The sequence below is a fragment of the Arachis hypogaea genome, chromosome 17, assembly GCF_003086295.3.
Source record: "Arachis hypogaea cultivar Tifrunner chromosome 17, arahy.Tifrunner.gnm2.J5K5, whole genome shotgun sequence".
NCBI lineage: Eukaryota > Viridiplantae > Streptophyta > Magnoliopsida > Fabales > Fabaceae > Arachis > Arachis hypogaea.
In genome coordinates, this window is record NC_092052.1 from 129572624 (window position 1) to 129595952 (window position 23329).

At 32.9% G+C, this 23329-nt stretch overlaps 3 protein-coding genes across 3 annotated transcripts; 1 reads left to right on the forward strand and 2 right to left on the reverse strand.

Annotated features, from left to right (window-relative positions):
* Nucleotides 1-3941: 3941 nt before the first annotated feature.
* LOC112767076 (uncharacterized) lies at nucleotides 3942-5453 on the reverse strand. Its single transcript, XM_025812953.3, has one exon. It carries the CDS (start codon nucleotides 4834-4836, stop codon nucleotides 4246-4248), a length of 591 nt encoding a protein of 196 aa, XP_025668738.1. The 5' UTR covers nucleotides 4837-5453; the 3' UTR covers nucleotides 3942-4245.
* A 1149-nt stretch (nucleotides 5454-6602) lies between these two features.
* Nucleotides 6603-10370, reverse strand: LOC112762565 (uncharacterized). The gene is made up of 6 exons (XM_025808438.2): nucleotides 10250-10370; nucleotides 9874-10059; nucleotides 9321-9367; nucleotides 9083-9240; nucleotides 8084-8148; nucleotides 6603-6885 (listed from the first exon to the last, which is right to left on the reverse strand). Exons 4-6 carry the CDS (start codon nucleotides 9225-9227, stop codon nucleotides 6817-6819), a joined length of 279 nt encoding a protein of 92 aa, XP_025664223.1. The 5' UTR covers nucleotides 9228-9240; nucleotides 9321-9367; nucleotides 9874-10059; nucleotides 10250-10370; the 3' UTR covers nucleotides 6603-6816.
* Nucleotides 10117-23274, forward strand: LOC112762564 (isoamylase 3, chloroplastic). The gene is made up of 24 exons (XM_025808437.2): nucleotides 10117-10704; nucleotides 10799-10862; nucleotides 10974-11042; nucleotides 11967-12124; nucleotides 12803-12896; nucleotides 13467-13703; nucleotides 13941-14045; nucleotides 14983-15087; nucleotides 15411-15545; nucleotides 15672-15758; nucleotides 16375-16426; nucleotides 16694-16757; nucleotides 17507-17606; nucleotides 18532-18632; nucleotides 19637-19688; nucleotides 19938-20000; nucleotides 20438-20527; nucleotides 20607-20679; nucleotides 21324-21403; nucleotides 21912-22016; nucleotides 22098-22196; nucleotides 22293-22354; nucleotides 22570-22678; nucleotides 22845-23274. Exons 1-24 carry the CDS (start codon nucleotides 10568-10570, stop codon nucleotides 22989-22991), a joined length of 2388 nt encoding a protein of 795 aa, XP_025664222.1. The 5' UTR covers nucleotides 10117-10567; the 3' UTR covers nucleotides 22992-23274.
* The last annotated feature ends 55 nt before the right edge of the window (nucleotides 23275-23329 follow it).

Consider the following 23329-nt stretch of genomic DNA (forward strand, 5'->3'; position numbering starts at 1 on the left):
AAGTGCAAAGCTTGGGTGATGCATTCACAAAGTGAGTTGGTAGTAGGTAAGAAACGGTGTCGTTTTCTCCTGATTTTGGGCCAAACCTATAATCATTGCCTGGGCAATTTTAGTGGCTGAAACATTTTGGTCTTGAACGAATGGAAAGGCCCTAATAAGCGATCAATACGCCTATGGTGAAGGAATTATGATGCGCACCGTAAATATAAGCAACCACTAATTAATGGGTAAAATATTATTTAAGTCTCCAATATTTATATCCAATCTTAATTTATGTTTTAATATTTTAAATATTTTATTTTAATTTTAAAAAATTTTAAATTATTTTAACATTAATTCACATTTGACACAAATAATTAATATATTTAAGAATTAATATAATATTTAATTTTAGTATGTAAATATATTTAATCTATCAATAATTACTAAGATATAATTTTTTTCGTTAATTATTCTAGTTAAATTTAACTATAAAATAATATTAATTATAGTTAAAACATTTTAGAATTTAAATAAAATATATAAAACATTAAAAATTAAATTAAAATTTAATTTAAATATTAAAAATTAAAAATTAAAATAATACTTTATTCCTATTTAGCTAAGCCATCTAATATATCATTGTACCATAGAAGTGACCTTAAAATGCGTTGATGCATTTACAAGGCGAAATTCGAACTTCAAACACTTATTTTTTTTTATTTTTGGTCATTACACTACTCATACACCCACACACCCACACTTTGAAATTTTTTCAAATCTCATTTCAGTCTCAGCTGGAGTTTGAATTTGGTGTAGCTTGATTAACAGGCAATATGATTGCCACAGGCTACTTTTTAAGTGGACGAATGAGCTCGAACAACCAAGTTAGTTTTTTGTTTTTAAACCTTTTTGGTTTTTGAACCTTTCATCATACTGAAGAAGGGCGAAGGGCGTTCCATTTTTGGTTTTGGTATGTGAGGAGCCCAATTAAACAAAAGTGGGCTTAAGTGGAGGACGAAATTAAAGGCGTTAGTTCTCTGGATTGTTTTGACTAAGTGGGCTTCCAACTGAGTTTTATATTGGTGCAAAAATTTTGGTTTGCACCGTAGCCATTCACGATTACTGTAAAAGATGGCAAATCCAACGACCAACATTACTATTAGTATTATGCATTAATGTGTAGTGCTTTCAAAATTTTGGCAAAGGAAAGATAATAATATAATATGTTAATATGTACATTGAAAATGGTAAGATAGTAAAAAAAAATAGGCGACTCTTGTTTTCGTCTTGCATTTTACAGTTAAAACCAATTTTTTTTACTAAAAATGTTAATCCTCTAATATTTTTAGAAAATTAAGTATATTAACAAAAAGATTTTTTTTATTATTATCATTAAGTTATCCTCTGATGACATCCAATATATGTTTATATATGACGTGGAATATTAATACAGTAGTTTGTAGAAAAAATATAATAAAATTATAAAAAAATTATGACATTTAAACTATAACTTATGGTATTATCTGATTAGTAAAATCGAAGACAAATAACCCAACCTCTCATCCATCAACGATCGAGTGCCTCAATATCTTTCAAAACATTATTCCAAAACATTAGTATACAATTGTATATACATATACATACCACTGGTAATAATTTTTCATTTTTCTTTAAAAAATTAGTCCAGAAATAGAATACCAATTTTCCGTTTGTATTGGTAGAAAAGTCAAACAATATCCAGCCATAATATATATGTATATTCAATAATTTACACACAATAATCAATAGTTTAAATTTAAGTTTTAGAAGAAAACAAATTAAATTAAACGAGCTTGATGGATTTACAATAATTTATATTAATTATTCATTTTATAAACTCTTGTTAATGTGTGGTTATATATGTGAAAGTGATTTAATTTCTTTTGCATAATAAAGAACAAAGAATAGAGTATTCAAACAAGAATTGCATTTGTGGTCTTGGAAACTGGCGTGAAGATTGGATCTGGGTCTTCTTTCTGCTTTCGCTGAATTTTTAATTGCTTGTTCCAGACACGAGATAGAAGACATTAACTTTCAGCTGTTTCTACTTTACAACGCATGCAAACGAAATTTCCAGGAATAACGTGTATGCCCCACGGATATCAACTATATTATGCTGTCAAGTACAACTAGGGTTATGCATTTTCTACGCAATTTTTTTTTTCATTTAATTCCATGATTTGTTATTTTTTTGTGTGAACAGGTACAGTTGATAATTAAGAATCGTTAGATAAAAATTTAGTTAAATCAGTTAAATTATTTAATCATTTTTAGTTATAAACTTCGTATAAAGTTGATTGTACTTGAGTTTTTATTTTTTTAATTTTTATTTTTTTCATATAGATACCTATTCATTGTGTCACAAAAGAGAGGTATTGTCTACGGGTGAAAATTCAGGTGCAGTTGACTTCACGTAAAATTGATACCTGAGAGCGGTTAGATAATTTAATTAATTTGACTAAATTTTCATCTAACGGTTTTAGATATCAACTTCTCGTAAAGTTAACTTCACCTGGTTTTCACCTTGTCTACGACTACACCCCTAATAGCTAGGGAGAGGTCTTGGTTGGTACGTTGATATTCCAATTAATTTGTTTGTAAATTGTAATGATATTTTTCGTTTTAATGATCTTTTCTCACAATTTTAAAATGCATTGCAAAATAAAAGCGATATTCATATATTTATGAAGCATGTTTCGTTCTTCTTTTAAGTCAATTTAACAATAAAATTCTTTTCTTGTATTCTCAAATTATGTTATAATGATATTTATTTTGGGATAATCAAATAACATTACTCCTCGCTCGTAATACCACTAATCTCCGCATGTGCAAAGGACTAAAGACCAAATATAGAAATCACGTAAAATCAAATAAATGAAGAAATGTTAAAAGATGAATTATTTGATCAAAATAATAAATTCTGACGATGTTTTAAGTTCTAACATTATTCGATAAAATGTATAAGAAAATTCAAAGTCGTACCACTTCATTGAAATTTGTAACCTACCAAGAGAAATTTTCATTAAATTAGCATACTATATGTTATAAATTTATGAGACCAGCCTTAGCTGGTTGTTAGTTGTTACAGACTTACAGCCATATCTATACATACATACATACAGCCAAGGCATGCCAGTATATATATATACCTCTGATCTGCGCCTTCTAAATAATATTCTATTATTCTTTGATGACCTCTCTCTCTTATGTATGTGTAAATATAACCGCCACAACAATATTCAATTATCACAAGCAAATAAAAATAATAGAAGAATCAAATAATCTAAATGGAATAATAATGAGTTAAATAATTATGAAAAATATTAGAGGTTAATATTTTTTATTAATATTAATTAATATTTTTGACTAATTTTTATTTTTATATTATTAAAATTTAAAATAATTTAATATTTAAAAATTAATATTCGTCATATATCACTATTCTTATATTATTATTATTATCCCCTCCTGAATAACGACGACCCTGGCATATTGAATATCCGTGAAACTATACGTACCTCTAATTGTACAAAACTACAAACAAATATTATATGTATATGTACTTTCTCTTTTTGTTTTCTCTTTCAAAAATAGGTAGATCGGTTAGAAATAAGAGACTAAATTAAAGAAAGGTATATCGTGTTAGAAATAAGAGATTAGATTGAAAAAAGAATTTGTGTATGAGGAATGCTAAGAGGCCAGTAATTTTGGTGTTTTGTAACTATCAATTGGCCATCAATAGTATTTTTAATGGTGTAAGATTACATCTAATGGTCGGAAATCACTCATTTTTATTTTGATGGTTAAGTGCTGACAAAAAAATACAAAAATTGCTGGCCCTAGACTTTTTCTTTGTGTATTATTGAGTATATAATCAAGTTGTGTGAAATGATACAATATAAAAAATTATTTATAAAATATTTATAAAAACAAAATATTTTATAATAAATATTCAGATATACTAAATAATTTTAATTGATCATAATTATATTCTAACAGATCGAATATAGTTATGTACAGATCGAATATAATTATAATACACATGCTCAGCTGATTGCTTATAATGCATGCAATACAAGATCTGATCTCTATTTCCTTTTTGTTTGGAAGGAAATTAAAGAAAGAAAAGTAGAAGAAATTTGAAAACCTAAGAATAAAAAAACCAAAAATGAAAAATCTACCGAAAATTCATAAAAGAAAAAAAAAAAAGAATAATAATAATGTTCATGAGCTAGCTACGGTGACCGTTGTTTCTCTCATAGAGCTAGAACGAAGCACCACCACCTTGTTAGCGTCTTTTTCCTCCATTGTGTTTATTCTCTTGCTCTTAGAAGGAAGCAACTTGGACCAAAATCCACTCTTCTTCTTGCTACGACGATGATAATCTTGATCAACCGCCATTGACCTACTCTTGAGAAGTCCGTTATTATTGTTATGCTTGGCACCACTCAACAGAAAGATCGAAAGCGTAGAGCTTCGTTTTCCTTCAGAATTAAGAGGAAAATGATGCGATACGGGAGAAGCACAGGAAGAAGCTGAAGAAGAAGAATAATACGAGGACAAAGAAGAAACAGAAGAAGAACAAGAAGAACCGCCGCCAATAACAGAAGTGCTAGAAGAAGAAGAAGAAGAAAGTTGAAGAAGCCTATCGTTTAAACAGAGAGAGCACACGCCGGGGGATTGGTGGTGTTTCGGATGCTTCTTGCAACCACCACCACCTGGTTTGAATCTTCCAAAATCATCTCGTTCGTTATTATTGTTCTTCTTCTTCTGCTTGTTATTGGTAAGTACTCTTTTGAGGTTGAAGCTCGCCATTTTTGCAACAAAAGCTTCATCGCTCTTCCTACATTTTTATACATGAATGAATGTGGTGGTGCTGGTGGTGGTGATGGTGTGTTTCACTTTCCATGATAGTTCATGGGAGCTTCCTCCAAAATAGTTCTTTTTGACAGGACTAAAAAAAATGGACTTGGAATTAATTGGACGGTTTGGATTAGGACACGTGTTTTAAGTGGACGGTTTTGATGCGCTGATTGTTGAGTATGTGGAAAACGCAAAAGGCTTGGGCGGCGTGGACAAAATCAAAGCAACCGTGCTGGTAAACGACTGAAACGTAGTCGTTTTGTATTTTGGTGGTGAGTGTAAATTTGTAATGTTGTTGACTATTGCGGATAAAAAGGAAAGACAATAGATTTTGGCTTCTGAGGTTATTTATTTATTTATTTTATTAATCTCTCCGTCTTTTTTTTTTTTTAAATATAAAGAATAAGTTTGCTTGGGGCCCACTGAGACAGTGGTACTGGCTGGGAAGAGTGGTTCACTGGTTACTTTCAGTACAACCAATGGTACGTTGCCATGTCTTATACATTCTGTGATATGTGATAACTGTACTTTCTTCAACCAATAAGATTCTGTTAACTTTCCTAATTCCATGAAAACTAATTGTATATTCTTTGATTTTTTTAAAAATTATTAATTAATTAATTTAATTTAATACGCAATTTTTAGAATTTTAATTTGTTCTTTTTTTAACACATCAAATATACTTAAAAAATGTGTTATTATTTTTCATTTTTGTTATTATGTTGAAATTTAGACGAGTTTAATAATTATTGGTGTATCAAAATCAAAACATTCTGAAATTTATTGAACGTTTGTCAATAATGTATTTAACACCTTAATTATGAAAAGATAAGCTTTTATTGTTTATTTCTTTCTGGTAAATTGGATAAACTTTAAAATTAAGGCGTAACTTTATTTATTAAATATATCAACCGTATTTTATTGTCAATATGATATATATTGCTTTCCACCAAAAAGCTCTTAAACAATAACAGCACTCGAATCCACCAAGCTAACCTCTAAGCAATTCTTAATTTCTTATTGTTGACCGGTCACGCTTCAAGGACTCCGTACACGAAAAATGTTAGAGATAAGTATTTTTAATTAAAAAAAAAATCAGTTAAATATAAAAAATATTAATTAGCTAAAACTTTTTGTGGTATATCTTTTTGTAAAATGAATTTGTTAGAGAAATAAGATAATAATAATAGTATGACTATATTTAAATTAATAAAATACATCATAATCACGATTTCTTATGAAATACTTTATCTATAGCCTTAGTTTTCACCTTTAAAAGTCTCATTTTAAATGTGTTTTTTCTGCCCTTATTGTTAATTTTAATTTGATTATCCATTAATTTAAAAAGCACTCAGAACGTTATCAAAACTTTTGACAAATTTAAAGATAAAGAATAACATTAAATCACTTTCAGAATATTTATGACATAACAGGGGATGACAAAAAAAAAAAAAAAGAAACATCCTTGTGATGTTTGGGGGGAAAAAAAAGGTACTTTGCTCTAGTTGTTTTGGGAGTTTGCTTTTTTATATTTTTTATGGTCTGGTAAAATTTGCTTCTTGACCTTTTACGAGTCATTATCTCTCCATGGGTCTCAATTTTCTGGCTTTGTGGAAATTCAAATCCATATAAATGCAATATATAAATTCATGCGTTGCCATGCTGAGTTTATTTGATTCGCTTTTACCCAGAAGTACAGTAATACTAAAGAAACCATAGGAAAATAACAGCAAAAATTTATTAATGGTTTTGATAGTCTAAGTCGTGTAGTATCATTGTCACATAACAGAGATATTTTGGGCCAGTCAATACGGCAAATGTAATAATCACAAAAGCATGACCATTCAAACGAAGGACTATTTCTACCAACTCTTCTCCAAAGAAATAGTCTGCAGTGTTACAAAGAAAACACCTTACACTACTCCATTTGGTTTACTTAATCAATGCAGAAGCCTCTGAGGTCTTGACATCTCTAGGACACTGAGATACATATGGTTTGAGCTGCATAAAAGAAAGAATGATGCTAATCAGCACTGACAGTTATGGACTAAAATTCATCAGTGAGGGATTATGACTTTGATCATTCATAAAAGGGATTATGACTTTTGCACCCCTTTAGATCACCATAGCAGACATTTTAAGCTGGACAATGTCTATGGAAGTAAAAAATGTACTACTATGATAAAAGAGATCACACAACACAATTTAATGGTATAACCACATCACAAGAATACTTATTGCCATTGTGGATCCTAATGTTGCCTATAATATTACTATTAGGCTCAACCAGCCATTGTTTGACCAACTGTTCCATGTTAGTCCCAAAACTATTAACTATTAAAGCCACTCACACAAAGCTACTACGTATCGGGATGCACCTAAGCTAAGGGCGAAGGAAGCTGAAGAAACATAAATAATGATATACTAGAAAAGCTTAAAAGATAGAAGAATTAAAGAGCTTAACAAAGAAACAATGTCAAATTATCTACTAGTACTTGTTTGACTGTTTGAGAGTTATGCTTTTGAGGGGGAAGGGAGAAAAGGAAGAGACTTCAAGAGCACTTATCCTTGTTTCCGAGATTTATTAGAGTGAAAACGCTAACAGGCACTTTAGAGCGAGCTTTTACTAACCCCTTTATAAACCATACTTATATTTAAGTAGCATTTGGTTCTTGTCATAAAAACAGAGGTGATAAAAAAATATTGGGGACAAATACATGTCTTGACAAAAGCTTAATGTTGTCCCTGTGTCAAGACAAATTTTAAGATAACTTGTATACTTTAAAATAGAGACACGAGACATGTCTTGACTCGCGGGCAGTTTTTAAGCAAATTTCTGTACTACCCGAACGAATGGAAGGCAAATATGCATCTCTAGTGTTCCTTCCTTTACAGCTACCTCAGTCTCCATCCTTTTTGTCCTAAGATAAGAAACAAATGCTACTTTGGAGTTCCCCAACAATGAGGGTTTTAAACTCCCTAATCAATGAAATGAAATTCTCTAACCCCCTCCTTCCTTTACCCTTCCTTCCCCAGATATCTTCATTTTCTTTTCCCTCATAGCCACCAGGAGAACCATCTCTTGGCACAAAATTTTCCATGGGAACTTATCTCAGCATTGCAAATTTGTAATCATGTTGAAAACAAACGGATTAACAAAACACCAGTGAACAATGCAAACTGGGTGTACAATTCAAACCTTAAAATCTGTCAAATCAGGGACTATATAGTTTGGCAATTTTTCTTGCACCACCACATACCCACCTGCAACAAAGTGCAAATTTACATTCAACTTGACAGGCAAAAAGGAAAAAAATGAACTATTGACAATAACTGTAGAAAGTAGCAAATATATTTATGAAAAAAGAAAACCAAAAAAATTGATGGATACTAATAAATATATGACTGATCTCTCCAACTAAAAGTTCAGTAATGAATCTAGAGTCGTGACAGAGCCAAACTTTCTAAATGCAGTATAGGTATCACGAAAGCTTGTGATAAAGTTAGAGAACGAGAGAGAAAGCAAGCTAAGAGTGACAAGAAGGGTAAAAACGATAAAATGAATCAATGCACAGTCACTGTATTATCAGGTTATGCTAATATACATGTATGAGTTACACTTAGCTAAGTCTAAATATTCATCTAGTATAACTAACTAAACAGCTTCTAACTACTTCTAATTCTAACTGACTGAGCTGGCAGCTGAGTAAACTACAATCTCTCAAACTATCACGTGAAGAATTGAGCATTATTTCATGGCAGCCATCAGCAAATCAAAGTCATAGAAACATAAAATTATGATAAAAAATGAAAAAAAGGTTCCCAAGTTATACATCAATATCAAAGAAAGGAAAAAATTTCATACAACATAAACATTTAAATTCATTCATTTCACAAGAATTAAGAAGCTTTCAAATTGTATAAACAAAAAATAACAGCAAAGGGAAGGTATAGCGATTCTTATGAGACTGAAGAGAGTGAAAAGGATTAAGAAACAAAATAACACAAATCTGGGTCATCTAATTCATAAATTTTTTAGAAGAACAAACAATGTCAATTGAAATGAAGGAAGAATAAATCAAAATGGCTTCGGAGAGCAGGAACCCATATTGTCGATTCTGACATCCGTGGACGTGGACAAAAGATAACATTTATAAAGGCTAAGACGAAATTAAGAAAATTTTAAAGTCAACTGTACCTTTACGGGTATGGAAACCAGTAGGCTTGCAGTTCTTGCCCTTGTAGTAACCTCGTGGAGCACGTTTTGATGACAGAATATCCAATGAAGAAGTCCTCTTCCTTCGAAAAGCTCTTCCTATGCCTAGGATCAGCCCTAGAGGCATCTTTTCTTCTCCTCTTCAATAATGAAGATAACACATGAATGAGATAATTGCATACACAAGGAATAGCAGAACAAAACAGAGAAAAATACATACCTGAGATTGGGAACAACTCAAACTCTTGTTTTGTCCCTGTTGGGGAGCTGCACAATTCACATTGAGAGTTTATTTTCCCCTAGTTAAGAATTTGTATTTTTTTAAAATAACATATAAAATCATGAATAAACACACAAAAACACAAACATGCTCTCAGACAAAAATTCAAAACCATCAACCAAGGTCATTAACACAGTAATAACACCATTAGCAGCAACCATACCAAATCCATAAGCTCATAACATGACATCAACAAGAATTAACATACCAAATCAAGAATTTCATAATTCATAAGCCACAACATAGCAGAAGCAACCACCAATGAAATAACATAACTATAGAAGCAACAGAAGCTAAGTTACAGGAGCATTAGAAGGAACGGAAACGGAAGCAAAAGTTCGCAGTGAAGAGACCAAAATTAACAGAAGCAACAAAAGAAAAAAAATACAGAAGCAAGGAACAAAAGCAACTAACAAGCAGAAAAATGGGGAAAAGAAAAAGAAAAGGTAAAAAAAAAATAACAGACAGGAACAAAAAAGAGAAGAATACGAACCAGTGAAGGGACGGCGTAGGGTAGGAAACCACACGACGGCCGGCACGAGGAAGGGAAGAACAGCGGCGGCGGCAGACTGAGAAGAGAAATGCTGGAGTGAGGGAGAAGAAGTGACACTGTGGCGGGTTCCTGAATCAGGCCTTTTTTTTTTTTAATTTTTTGGGGATCCAAAATGACGTTTAGATCCTTCATTTATTTTTCAAGAAAGAAAATAAATAATTACTTTTGTTTACAAATTAATCCAAGTACACGTGACGTACATGAAATTCGCAGTGCTGCTTTTTTTAATCTTATCATAATTTTGGAAGAAGAGAGGAAAACACGCATAAAAACATAATAATTAGTCCTAATGATGAAAGAAGAGAAGGAAAATTACATAAGAAATCCAATCAACACTTGTTGAAAGCAGCCAAAAATTGCACAAAAATGAAGTTGTCCTGTAATTAATGAAAGGCTTGATTTGATGAATATGAATATATGATTGTCCATTTGTCCCATCCCCTTGAACCAGCTGCCTCGCTAACTGCTTTTAAAATATGCAGATGCAACACAGTCCCAAGCTCCTCTTCCACTCTCCACTCCCAATTCCTCATCACCATTATTTTTTATAAATTTAGATTTATTTCTACAATAATAAATAGAATAACACCGAAACAATTCCAATCACTCTCTCTCTCTCTCAATCATCACCTCGATGCTTCACCAGCCTTTGCTCTGCGGCTCAAGAGCTGCCACCACCGCTCACTCCACACTCTTCGCTTCCTCACTTTCTGGCGGCATCAACGCCTCCCGCACTTCATTCGCCGGAAACTCCTTCCCCGGTCACTTCGGGTACTATTGCACATGTTAATTATTCTTATGCTTTTGTTCCTGGATTAACATTTTTCTATTTATTTATTTATTCATTGCTCGTGGATCTGATTAGATTGAAATTGAACACGCAAGCTTCGGGAAGCAAATCAAATAAAACTCGTGGAGTTTTCAACGAGGTAATGCGATCAAGTATTCCACTGCTATGTGTGTGTGTGTGTGTTCTCAATTTCTCATCATATATAGATAGCTGTTTGTGGAATTTTGATTGGAACTTTGGCATTGGTTAGGGAAGGAACAGTGGCAAACTTAGGACAAGTAATGTTCACGGTGCTCGTGCAACAGAGGGTGTAACTGAGGTGTGTGCGCCTTTTTGCGTTACAGGCTTTTTATAAAAGATTAAAGAGTTTCTGGTTCTTACAAAAACGAACAGAATGATTGTAATAACAATTGGATAAACATGGAATGCAAACTGATATATTAGTAGGTCATGCAACTCAATATCACTATACACTATCAAATGCTGGTTTGCTAGCATTCATTGATTTGTCTTCAATTGTGAAGTCTTGGAGCTAACCTGGATATATTTTCCCCATTTAATCTGAATCCTCATCGAATGAAACCTGAAAAAAAAAAAAAAAAAATCTATGATACCTAGAGCCATACATACAGACTACCACTTTTGGTATATGATTGGTGATCATCACCAACAGGGCTCTTTTAACATCAGATATGAGGGGAGAAAATATTAATTAAAAGAGAAAACAAAATGAAAACTTAGATGGTTAGCAATTAAGATGCTAGGTTGTGCAACTGCAAGGAATTTTATTTATTGTCTCTTCATGAACTAGTGAGTTTTTTATTTTCAAACAAATTATTGGATATGCAATTTATTGTCATATCTGGAGAATGAAACGGTAATGGCTTTTGAGATGAAGTTGTTTGCTATCTATTGCAACTGCAGTGCAAATAACCTGGAGTTTAGTAATATAGTTGTTTGTTGTTAAACTCAAGTCCCCTGCTGTAAAGGAGAAATCCAATGATGGGAGAAATGCCTGCAAAGTTGCCCTACCATGGTGCAGACGAAAAAATATCAAAAAGAAAAATCACCATCATCAACAAGATCAACAAGATTTTACGTTTTCTTACTTACTCCTCCACTCCCTAGTCCCAACCCAACCCCTACCAACATAAAAAAAGAGAAATAAACTATGCCACTGTTATGGTGTAATATAGATTTACTGTGATTAATGTCATCAAAATGCTTCACTTTGCAATTTCAGGAAGAAGCCTTACAAGTGATTGAGAGCAGACCATCATGGAAAACCTTTCCAGGCCAGGCATTTCCATTGGGTGTATCAGAAGTTGACAATGGGATCAATTTTGCTATTTTTTCACAGAATGCAACTGCTGTCACACTTTGTTTAGTCCCTCCTGAGAGGTAAATTAGATTCTTTTTGCATCATTAGTTCACTCTTCCCAGTGCATGAATCAAATTTAAAAATAAAAAATGTACTTTGTTCAATTTGATTTAATTCACATTTACAGATTATTCTCAGGAGTCTTTCTTTTCTCAGACTGCAATTTGTTTCAATGATTAGCGACTTTCTAAATCTGCTCAAAAAATAAAACGTGAAGAAAGAACCTTATTAATAAGGATTCAAGACTTGCACTGATTTTCACATCAATTTTGAAAGCTGCAAGCTCTTGAGCTGTGAATTCTAGACTGAGATATATCTTGAGAACGGTTTCACATTGTTTCTTGGGTTAGATCCTTATGATGAGGAGCAACATAAGTGAATGCTAAAACCTAATATTATTCTTGTCAGAGTTTTAGGCTTCTGGATCAAGTGTATTCACAAGGTGTGATAGCTCATTGACCATTTCTGTACAATTCATTTTTTCTTGCTCTCAGTCAAATGTAGTTTTAGTTCCTTGTCTTTTATGTCAAATTTTGACAAAGATCCCTGTCATTCAAGATCTGTAAATTTTTTACGAGTAGAGGCTGTCTTTCTCATCCTTCATACCATCTATTCAATTTACCAATCTATGCAAAGGGTTAATATAGTCATGAAACATATAGTTGTCTTACATGCTTTTTTATTATTTTAATTTTTAGTGGAAGCATGGATGCACTGGATGGTAGCATGATAGAATTGGCTTTGGATCCTCGTTTAAACAAAACAGGGGACGTTTGGCACATTTGCATTGAGGTAAATCTTCTAGCAACTGCCTGAGAAGCTAAACTCAGCTTTGCCTTGTTTTTGGTTAAAATCGCAACCTTAAAAATATAGCAATAATGCAATAATGAAAATAGTATTCCTAATATTGTACTAATATGCAATATTTTCCCTGTTACAGTGTTTTACTTTTGTGGCTGAAATGTCAGATTAAACAGACAAGTCTGAAATTTATTATAACTGCACTGTTTCCTCACAAAGTGTTGACTGTGATGTAGGGAATTAAATGGCTTTTATGTTTGGATGCTGACATCGGCTGGTTTGTGTGTGATATATGTTGGTGTTGAATGGTGATGCATTTTGGGTTTTTTTTTTTTTTTTTGGACACTCATTTTGCGATAATTTCATCAAACATCCTTGGAACAAAAATGTACCTAACACTTTCTAATTTACCCGTACAAATCCTAACTAAATGAGATAAGGCCATTGGATTTTATTGGACTATTGTTGCTGCTAGCTGCGTGATATACATTTTTATTTCTTCCGTTTTACCAAAGTTCAATTTTGATTTTAATATATATTTTTTTTCTTTTCAATGCTCAGGATCTGCCTCGGAGCAATGTTCTGTATGGATATCGCATAGATGGGCCTCAAGACTGGGGTAAGGGGCATCGATTTGACAGCAACATTGTGCTTGTTGATCCTTATGCAAAACTAATAGAAGGTCGGCGATATTTTGGGGACATTAGCATGAAGTTGTTTAAGTTTCTCGGCACATATGATTTTGACAGCTTACCTTTTGACTGGGGAGAAAATTACAAGCTTCCAAATATTCCTGAGGTTTGGTCTTTTGGGTCTTTTGACTGCATAAATGTCTATTGTTGCTCCTAAACGATACTTATCACATTATTGTCCTTGTATTAAGGCTTCATATAAGCTGGTTTATGTTTATTGTATATATACGCTTTTAAAGCTGTTGTCTAGTACTTTAAATTTTACTGCTCATTTTGTCTTCCTGGTTGAATGATGTATAATGTTTGCTTTGATTCTCAATATGCTTCACTGATGCACTTGCAGAAAGATCTTGTTATATATGAGATGAATGTCCGTGCATTTACAAGTGATGAATCTAGTGGGCTGGAAAATAACATTCGTGGTAGCTATCTTGGCGTGATTGAGAAGGTAATATTTGTGTTATTCTTTATATTCTTAAGGTGAATTTGACGCAATACTATGTTCATATGTTTTAAAATATTCCATTTCTGTAAGTAAAGCCCGCCCTCAAGTTTGACCAAATGAAACCTAGTGTCAAAAAAATATAAGAAGTGTTAAGAGTTACATACTTGGAGGATCTGGGTTGAATATATTTGTAACAAGAAGCTTGGCTCACATAGCATTTGCTATAGTGTAGTGTTAAAAATGGACACATATTAAACGTGTTTTTTCATATTACTAGACTCGCCCTTAATTTTAGTGCTCATTGCTTGGTTTCCAGTATACACTAACAACGTATTTATGTTGTACATAGTATGATTAAATCTGTGGGAAGTTCTCCTTTGGGTCCTCTAGAAAATGTCACCGACAATGGTGTGGATTTGAATATAGGCAACATATTAATTTTCCAATGAAATGTGGAAGTTATGTAGCAGCTTTAAAGTAATAGAAGGCAGAGTTCCCCTTTTAAGATTTTCAGTTGAAAGTTCCTAAAGAGAGTTATAATGACATCATAATAAATTCTTGTTATTTAGCCAATATTTTGTACAACCCATGGTTCAACAAATATTTAAACACCATATATGAAAATGTCTGCGTATTGAAAAATGTGAATAACTTAGATCCTAGAGTTCTGTTCAGCCTTTTATTAAACGAGTGAAAGGCAGTTGTTTTTAACACTTAAATTGCGATACAAAGAATTGTGATGAAACTAGACCTATATTATTTTCTCTGTCCAAATTTAAAATTGCTTGAAATTTAAAACAAGCTCAAATTTGAAACTAGACCTATATTGTTACCTGGTGTCTCCAAGTTTAGGAAATAATGCTGCTTATGCTTTATTATATCCTTTGTAAAAATATTTATTTCCTTGTCATTTTAACTTGATCTTTTTCTCATCTCTAAGATCCCACACCTTCTAGAGCTTGGTATCAATGCAGTGGAGTTGCTACCTGTCTTTGAGTTTGACGAATTGGAGTTCCAAAGGCGACCGAACCCCAGAGATCACATGGTAATATAAAGTATCATGATCTATTATTTGCGGCATAGTTTTGTGTGGAATCTCTTCATTATTTACAGTGTATTTTTGAGTCCCAGTAAACAAATAACACTCTTCTGTCTGGTAGTCTACCCACGAATTCTGAAGAAATATGTAATAGCATAAACACACAAGTAGGTAGAATAACTATGTTTTCATTCTCATTCAGCTGGTGCAGAAATCTGAAAAGCAAATAGGGTTTGTGATATGTTAAGTGACAGTGTATATGAATTTGACATATTATGTGGCTTATACAGTTGTACTGACAGTTCATTGTTGTTTTTTTTATTTTCAAGATCAATACATGGGGTTATTCAACAATAAATTTCTTTTCCCCTATGAGTCGCTATGCTAGTGCTGGTGGAGGACCAGTTAATGCTTCCCGGGAATTCAAGTTAATGGTTAAAGCTTTACATTCTGCTGGCATAGAGGTAACTTTGAATTCCACTGATTTTAGTTTGGAGTGTAACCTACTTTATATTGTTTTGCTTTTCTACCTTATTTTATAACATCTGATATCTCATATCTCACTTGCAATAAATCTTATGCACACTTAGGTTATTTTGGATGTTGTCTATAATCATACTAATGAGGCAGATGATCCTAATCCTTACACTACTTCATTTCGTGGTATAGATAATAAGGTAATTCTATTTTTTTGGCAAAGTGTGTTATTTGTGCATTGGTATACTTCAATACTTGCAATACCATACATTATGGTCAGGCGTTCTTATAAATTTGGCTTTCCTTTTTTTTTTTTTTAATCATCTTTTATTTTTTGGGATAAAGGAAAAGGAACTAAGGAAGTTTACTTTATAAGACTCCAAATAGCATAGTGTAAGAATTGTACACAGGTTGAAAACAAGGTGTATACAAGAAAAGAAATGATCTAGAAATGTAGCATTATGTATATTAATGAAAAATGTAGTGGTGACAATAAGATCCGTGTAAGTAATAATATCAGATAATGTGTTTAATACCATCCATGCGACACAGTTAGGAGGTAAGGTATCCGGTTGATTCAAATTCTTGACATAAGCAATACATGGATTTAGTGGCCTTTGAAATGTAGTAGTTCTGCACGATCTTAGAACTACAATTTACATTGCTACAAATTACAAAGGCATTTCCTGCTTAGTTTCCTTCTCAAGTTGTCCTTTTGTCGTTGGTATTATCTATTCACTAATCAGCCTATGTTTGTTTAGTTATATTAGATTGTTGATTTGCTTTTACTCTTCTAAAATTTCTTCTTTTCTACAGGTTTACTACATGTTGGACAATGATGGTCAACTACTGAACTACTCTGGCTGTGGTAAGTTTATCTTTGTCTTACTATCAAAATTTTATATCAACAATTCAATGTATTACCTGTTCCACATTTTTCTCGAGTGTTGAGGATATTTGTTATGCAATACTTTTTCTCTTTTCACTATTTTGAGAATAAACAGCTCCCTTTGATTTAATTGCTAGCAGCTAAATTTTAGTATGCATCATTTGGTTTATGTAGGTGATCTCATCTAGTAATACTAGACCTATATCAATATAAGTACTCTCACTTGGAGTAAATATTTTTCTTCAGGAAATACATTGAATTGTAACCATCCTGTGGTCATGGAGCTCATCCTTGACAGCCTAAGACACTGGTATGGACTACTTGCATAAAATATGATATTTATACAATGGCCAGTTGTGTATATCTTGATCAATTTAGTTCATTTCATCTAAGAACAACTCCCTATTCATTTATCTCAAACAGGCTTGATACTTTAGAATATAAAATTTTTGTGGTTTCTTAATCCATTACATGTTCAGTTGCTCATGATGTTCTATAAAACATTAACGTTATACTTGTTTTCCCTTATGCTTTTGCCATGATTCTTTTCTAGCCAAGCATTAATCCATAACATCAGTTTGCCTCTATGGGAATCTTGTAATGTTTACCTATCTTTAGTGCTTTAAAATTTTTTGAGCAGTTTTGGTGCTTTTACTCATATCATGAACTAATAACTGCATCCAATTCCTGAAAATTCCCAATTGTTTTGAATTTTCTCTTTTTCGAATGGAATATTTACACAATGAGAGTATTTGAAATACAGGAAAGAAATACTATTCCACAATTTTTCCAAAGGAGTTGCCAATGGATCCATGTTCCCCAATCATTGATGGTCCTAAAATTGCTAAACCTACATTATAGGCAATAGTACCTATATTAACAACTCATCTTTTGTGATGCCATTAGCAGTACTAATAATTCAAAACTAGTCATAATTTTTCTTTTTAATTTTCTATTTGTGGAAGCATTATTTTCTGTTCTGTAAATTCTATTTATTCTGTTTGCTTATGTAACTAATTAGCATCATCAATTCTTTTTTTGGGTTTCACTTTATTGTAGGGTCACTGAATATCATGTGGATGGATTTCGATTTGATCTTGCAAGTGTCCTTTGTCGAGGAACTGATGGTTCCCCCCTTAACGCTCCCCCTCTGATTAGGGTAAATTTATATCCTAGGATATAGATATGATGGGCATTTTCTTGAATGCTGGTATGAAGTTCATAAATTTGGTTCAACCATTTCACTATTTCACATATTATCTGAAAAGGATGCCTGACAAGCTATGGACATTTTGTTAAAGACATAAAAGCAACACAAAATTCTGGACATACTAGATTTGCCAATGTTGTAGTTTCCTGTCAGGGTACATGATTCTTAGCGTTGAACCAATGTAATTAGCAAACTACAGGGCTGATGAAACTAAACTCACATGTTGTATCTAATTGAATGAATCTAAACCGTAACAGTCAATTTAGATCGGTCTGGTTCAAGGGATTTTAGGCATATAAAGAGTTCCCGTAGCTTATGTAAGTATAAACAGATAACCTCTTTGGTTAATGGTTATTCAAATGATAAATTAAGACTTCAGATTTTGTCACAACACATTAATAACATTCAAAGCAATAGCAGGAAAGACTGTTAATTCAATGCCAGACGAATTTGCAGCTTTACCCGCTTAGAATCTGTTACTGGGATTTGGGTACAGGCATGAAGAGCACTATATAAAAAAGTTGGGTAAGGATTTGAGCATGATTTCACCTCTTTATCATGCTAAACTTGTAAACAGGTAGAAAAGAAGACCTCCAGATTATTTCAAAACCCGGTCTAATTGAATGAATTGTTTAGAAATTAGAAACCAATGGGAGCTGAGCTACCAACCGAAACTGAGAGACATAGTTGGATGTAGTTGAGTTTCAGAAGTTCTTGATTAGTTTTGTTGGTTTGGTACTTTGGTTTTAAACACTTCTACAGTTTCTAAATTTGAAGACATCATTGAGTGCTAGTTATTCTCTATCTCAGCTAGGAAACTGGCCCAAATTTTATTTTATAATTAATTGATCCTATCAGTTTTATTCTTTTGCAGGCAATTGCTAAAGATGCAGTCTTATCGAGATGTAAAATTATCGCAGAGCCTTGGGACTGTGGAGGTCTTTATCTTGTTGGAAGTTTCCCAAATTGGGATCGGTAATTTATTTTCTTAGAACTTTTACTGTTTAAGTACGTATGATCATTCTAAGAATACTCTTTAATACAATCCACAAATCATGAAAGTTGATGAACTACATGCTTGGGTGATTTTAGACTTCCATTTATAATGCTTATGCTACAAAAAAGGGATGTGATGGAGGATTTTCGCATGAGAATAAGGAGGACATAATGTGAAAGTAACTGGAAGATTCATGCCTAAGAAGCATCATTGAATGTTGATTTCGCTAGGGATGGAACTTGGGGTGTGAAATGTGAATGTAAAAGTGGAAAGAGGAAGTGTGGAGGTAGACAACAAGTACTAAGTGAGAATTAGAGAGGGAGGCCACAGGTCTCCCATTGTCCTGTAGTATGTTTTTCATAATTATTTGTTTTGAAGAATCTCAGAGGTCGACCTCTTCTGTTGTAAGGAGGTTGGCTCTACTGTTTCATAAATAAATATCAATTTCACTCATGTTTTTATAGTTGGAAGCAAACAATACACAACATTCCACATATGAAGCCTTCATGACTTTTTTTTTTTTTTTAATCTTGACATTGTGTTTAGGTTTCTAGTTTAATTATTGATATTGAATTCAGTGGCTTGCTATAATGATATTTGAGATTTTTTTTTTTTTTTTGCTTTTTGATTCCGGCTTTCACCCCCTGACAAGTATCAACTTTGCTAGTTTTGTGACAAAAATTAACATGATAATTGGGTTATTCTGATTCTGCAATTGAATTCACCAACGGTTGCATGACATGTTAGTTGTTTTAAGTTCTACCCTTCAGCATGAAATGATCACTTCAGCATTATGTAATCTGTTCCAATGGCCAAAATCTTCATCTGAACTGCATAAATATGGTTTTGTTTAGAACACAAAAGAGTATTTCAAGGACGATATCCACATACATTCTTGGAACGGGGTTCTGCTCTAGAGAGATTCATTTATTGTTAAAATAGAAAACCTGTTTCCTCTATTGACTATTTTTCTTTGACATAGATGGGCTGAATGGAATGGGAAATACCGTGATGATTTGCGGAAATTTTTCAAGGTAATTTTTAAGAGGGAAAGAAAAAAGAAACCTAATTTAGACCCTCAAATTACCTGACCTTTAATGGTATGATTTGCAATAGGTAGTTTAGGCAAACAGAACTACCCATTCTATAATGTTATATGAGAAACAAGAAACTACGTAAATAATCAGATGGGACTACTGCTTGTCTTTGCTATATTCTATGATTTGACTTATGAACTGTTTAATTTATTGCTAATTTATTTTCTTCCTTTGAAAATGTTCTAGGGTGATGCTGGTATGAAGGGGAGTTTTGCAACTCGGGTTGCTGGATCTTCTGATCTTTATAAAGTAAGCATCACTACTATATTCCCTGTCAAAGACCAACTCTTCTAAAGCTTATGCTATTGAGAGTGTTTTGGGAATGGTATTATATCTCTAACTTATGAAGTTGAACTTATGTGGCAGAATATTAGATTAAACTAATGGGAATTACTTTTGACTCACAGTAGTTTACATTAACACATGTACCCTGAGTCCCTAAGTTGGCCATTTTTCACATGCTCATCACAAGGGTCATCAAACTTAAGGATTTTTCTTGCACTCATCAAACTAATTGCTCCATTGAAGTCGTTTGTTTTGTCACCATGTAAACTATCTTCATCGAGTTTAATATCTTAGCATCCTTATTAAACAGTCAAACTACCATATCCAGCACTTCAGTTTCTAAAATTGCTATATGAATAATTCTATAATAATGTTCCCATCTGCATTTGTTTATCTTACAGGTGAACAACCGTAGACCATATCATAGTATTAACTTTGTTATTGCACACGATGGGTTTACCTTGTATGATCTTGTGTCATACAATTGCAAGGTACCACCACTCCTAATTCTGGTCAAATATCCACTGTTTATCAAAATTTTGGCACCTTACTTGGTTGTTGGTTTCATAGCACAATGAAGCCAATGGCGAAGGTGGAATGGATGGAAGCAATGACAATTTTAGTTGGAACTGTGGTTTTGAAGGTAGCTTCTTGCACTACACTGTTTACCTTTGCTTCTTTCTTTTACAATGGCCTTTTTTCTTTTAGATTAATTATTCCAGCATATAGAATGATATAATTGTATAACATGAAACCCAAGACTAATAATAGTACTACAATCTGGATGTCTGAAGAACACTTACGAGTCACAAGTAGTGCATACCATAATGACTGAAGTTCACCCCGTGTGATCCATGGTTCCTAGATTTTTGTTTTTCTGGGCCTTTGGCTCTCCTTGTAACTCCCCACCTAAAAAAATCAATGAAGTTTATCCAACTATGACACAACAGGCTTCATATTTTATCATCACTAGTTTGTAAAATGCAGTGTTATTTTAATTGTTTTCTGAAGCATGGATGTCCTTGATATGCAACCATGTTGCAGTCATTGGTAGCAATTGTTGGGACTTGTATTTTGTTCGTCATCACACACACATTTTGAGTACCAAACTGATTATCTCATTGATTTGTTTTGGGATTGCTTCTCTTCCCTATTTCTTTCTCATTTTGTGTAGACATTTTTGAGAAAGGAATTGAATTCTGATAAGTGAGCAATATTCGGTTTGCTGTATAATTCTGCCTATTTAATTATTATCATTTTACTGGAAAAAAACTATTTGTTTGACAGGGGAAACTGATGATGCTAGCATAAAAGCTTTACGTTCACGACAAATGAAAAACTTCCATTTGGCATTGATGATATCTCAGGTTCACATACCAACTAGTTAGTCATATTTCAGTTGTTTATTAGCAGAAAATAGTGCTTGAAATTCTGTAATCATTTTGTTTGTATATAACTCTTCTGAAGTCAGCATTGTCTTTAAAGGAAGAAAGTGAATATTCTCTCACGTAAGTCTTAAAAGACAAACCTACTTTAGAGGAGCTCTTTCCCAAATTTCCACATCTTTCCCAGTTGCATGTCTTGATATACATATAAACTAGAGAGATATAAAATGCAATAACCTGCCTTCAATTTTGTTAATTAGGGCATTGTGCCAAATGTAAAAGTGTTTAAACAGGTTAATCACCAAATGTAAACCATGGGTTTCTCAGACAGTATATGCAATTCAGGATTTCAGGCCATAGCACTATATCACCTTTTCAACTTATTTTGTTTTATAAAGTAAAATTCGAGATGATGTGGTATGATTTTATTGATTTGCATTATGCTACCACTCAAGGCAAAGTAGGAATTAGAATTTTGAAATGACTGCAGGGCACACCTATGATGCTAATGGGAGACGAATATGGCCACACTCGCTATGGAAATAACAATAGTTATGGGCATGATTCTTCTATTAATAATTTCTTGTGGGGTCAGGCAAGTCTATAACCTGCCGATTTCACTTTTGACAGTTTCTTACTGACTATTTACTGACAGCATAATATTCTTTTTCAATAGTTGGATGCACGGAAGAATGACCACTTTAGGTTTTTCTCCAAAGTTATAGAGTACCGGCATGCACATAAAGTATTCAGTCATGAAAATTTTCTCAGCAAGGTGATCTGTTTGCTTCACATTATGTAAACTAATACTGCAAATCTTATGGTAGCACACACCCTCATTTGTGCTTATGGAACTCTTTTTTCTTGGCAGACTGATATCACGTGGCATGAACACAATTGGGACAACTATGAAAGCAAATTTCTTGCATTCACGTAAGAATATATGTACATCTTTGATAAGGAATTGGGTTTGGTAAATCCTGGAAGAATTTTTTGTAGTGCTTTTACACAATGAATCTAAACAGTGTTGCTGCAAACTACATTTTGGTCTTGGAATGTACTTCGAATCTAATACTAAAAAAGACAATGACTGAATGACCTGACATTAATTGCTTTGCATTTTCTCTGTGCATTGCGTGTGTATACAGTCTTCATGACAACAATGGAGGAGACATCTATTTGGCATTTAATGCTCATGACTTCTTTGTTGAGGTTATGCTTCCAACACCTCCAACTAAGAGGAGCTGGTTTCGTGTGGTAAGTTTCAATTCTCCTCCTTTTAGTACCCATCCAAATAAAGATTTTAGCATGAAATTTGTGTTAAGCACTAACATCAACTTTTTTTAGAGGATGCCATTGCCAGCAAATTGTTTCCTTATAAATTTTATACTCATGTTAAGTTGAATTCTTGACGCGAATGCAGGTGGATACTAATCTTGTCTCTCCCGATGACTTTAACCTTGATGGTCTCCCCTGCAAAGGAAACACCTACAACATTGCACCATACTCCTCCATTCTTCTTGAGGCCAAGTTTTCATTGGAGAATCCCCCTCTCACAATTGTACAATAAAATGTGATTAACATAGACGTATCTCAGATACTGAAATGGTTCATAAGCTTGATCTGAGATTTATATTTTGTATTATATAAAGGCCGGATGTATAGGCACCCGAGAAAAAGAAAAAGAAAAAGAGAAGAAAAGAAAAGACGAAGAATAGTAATAAGACTGCAAATCCTGAACTAATATGATTTACAGGATTTAGCATTATATAGAGTCAGGTTATAATAGAAAGTCAGGTTAAGATGTTAAGATGTTCAGATGATCGAGTTCAATAAATGTTGTTATCAATCTATATCTATTTTCTTGCGTATATTTATATTGCGATTTGCGAGATTGACTCGAGTTAA

Excerpts from the sequence above, each read along its gene's own strand:
- LOC112767076 (XM_025812953.3), bottom strand. The coding sequence starts at position 4,836 with ATGGCGAGCTTCAACCTCAAAAGAGTACTTACCAATAACAAGCAGAAG.
- LOC112762565 (XM_025808438.2), bottom strand. The coding sequence starts at position 9,227 with ATGCCTCTAGGGCTGATCCTAGGCATAGGAAGAGCTTTTCGAAGGAAG. Across the intron at positions 8,149-9,082 it reads TGGTTTCCATACCCGTAAAG|GTGGGTATGTGGTGGTGCAA; the intron begins GTACAGTTGACT and ends ACTTTGTTGCAG. Across the intron at positions 6,886-8,083 it reads CTGATTTGACAGATTTTAAG|CTCAAACCATATGTATCTCA; the intron begins GTTTGAATTGTA and ends TCTTTTATGCAG.
- LOC112762564 (XM_025808437.2), top strand. The coding sequence starts at position 10,568 with ATGCTTCACCAGCCTTTGCTCTGCGGCTCAAGAGCTGCCACCACCGCT. Across the intron at positions 20,680-21,323 it reads TTGGAACTGTGGTTTTGAAG|GGGAAACTGATGATGCTAGC; the intron begins GTAGCTTCTTGC and ends TTTGTTTGACAG. Across the intron at positions 22,355-22,569 it reads AGCAAATTTCTTGCATTCAC|TCTTCATGACAACAATGGAG; the intron begins GTAAGAATATAT and ends GTGTGTATACAG.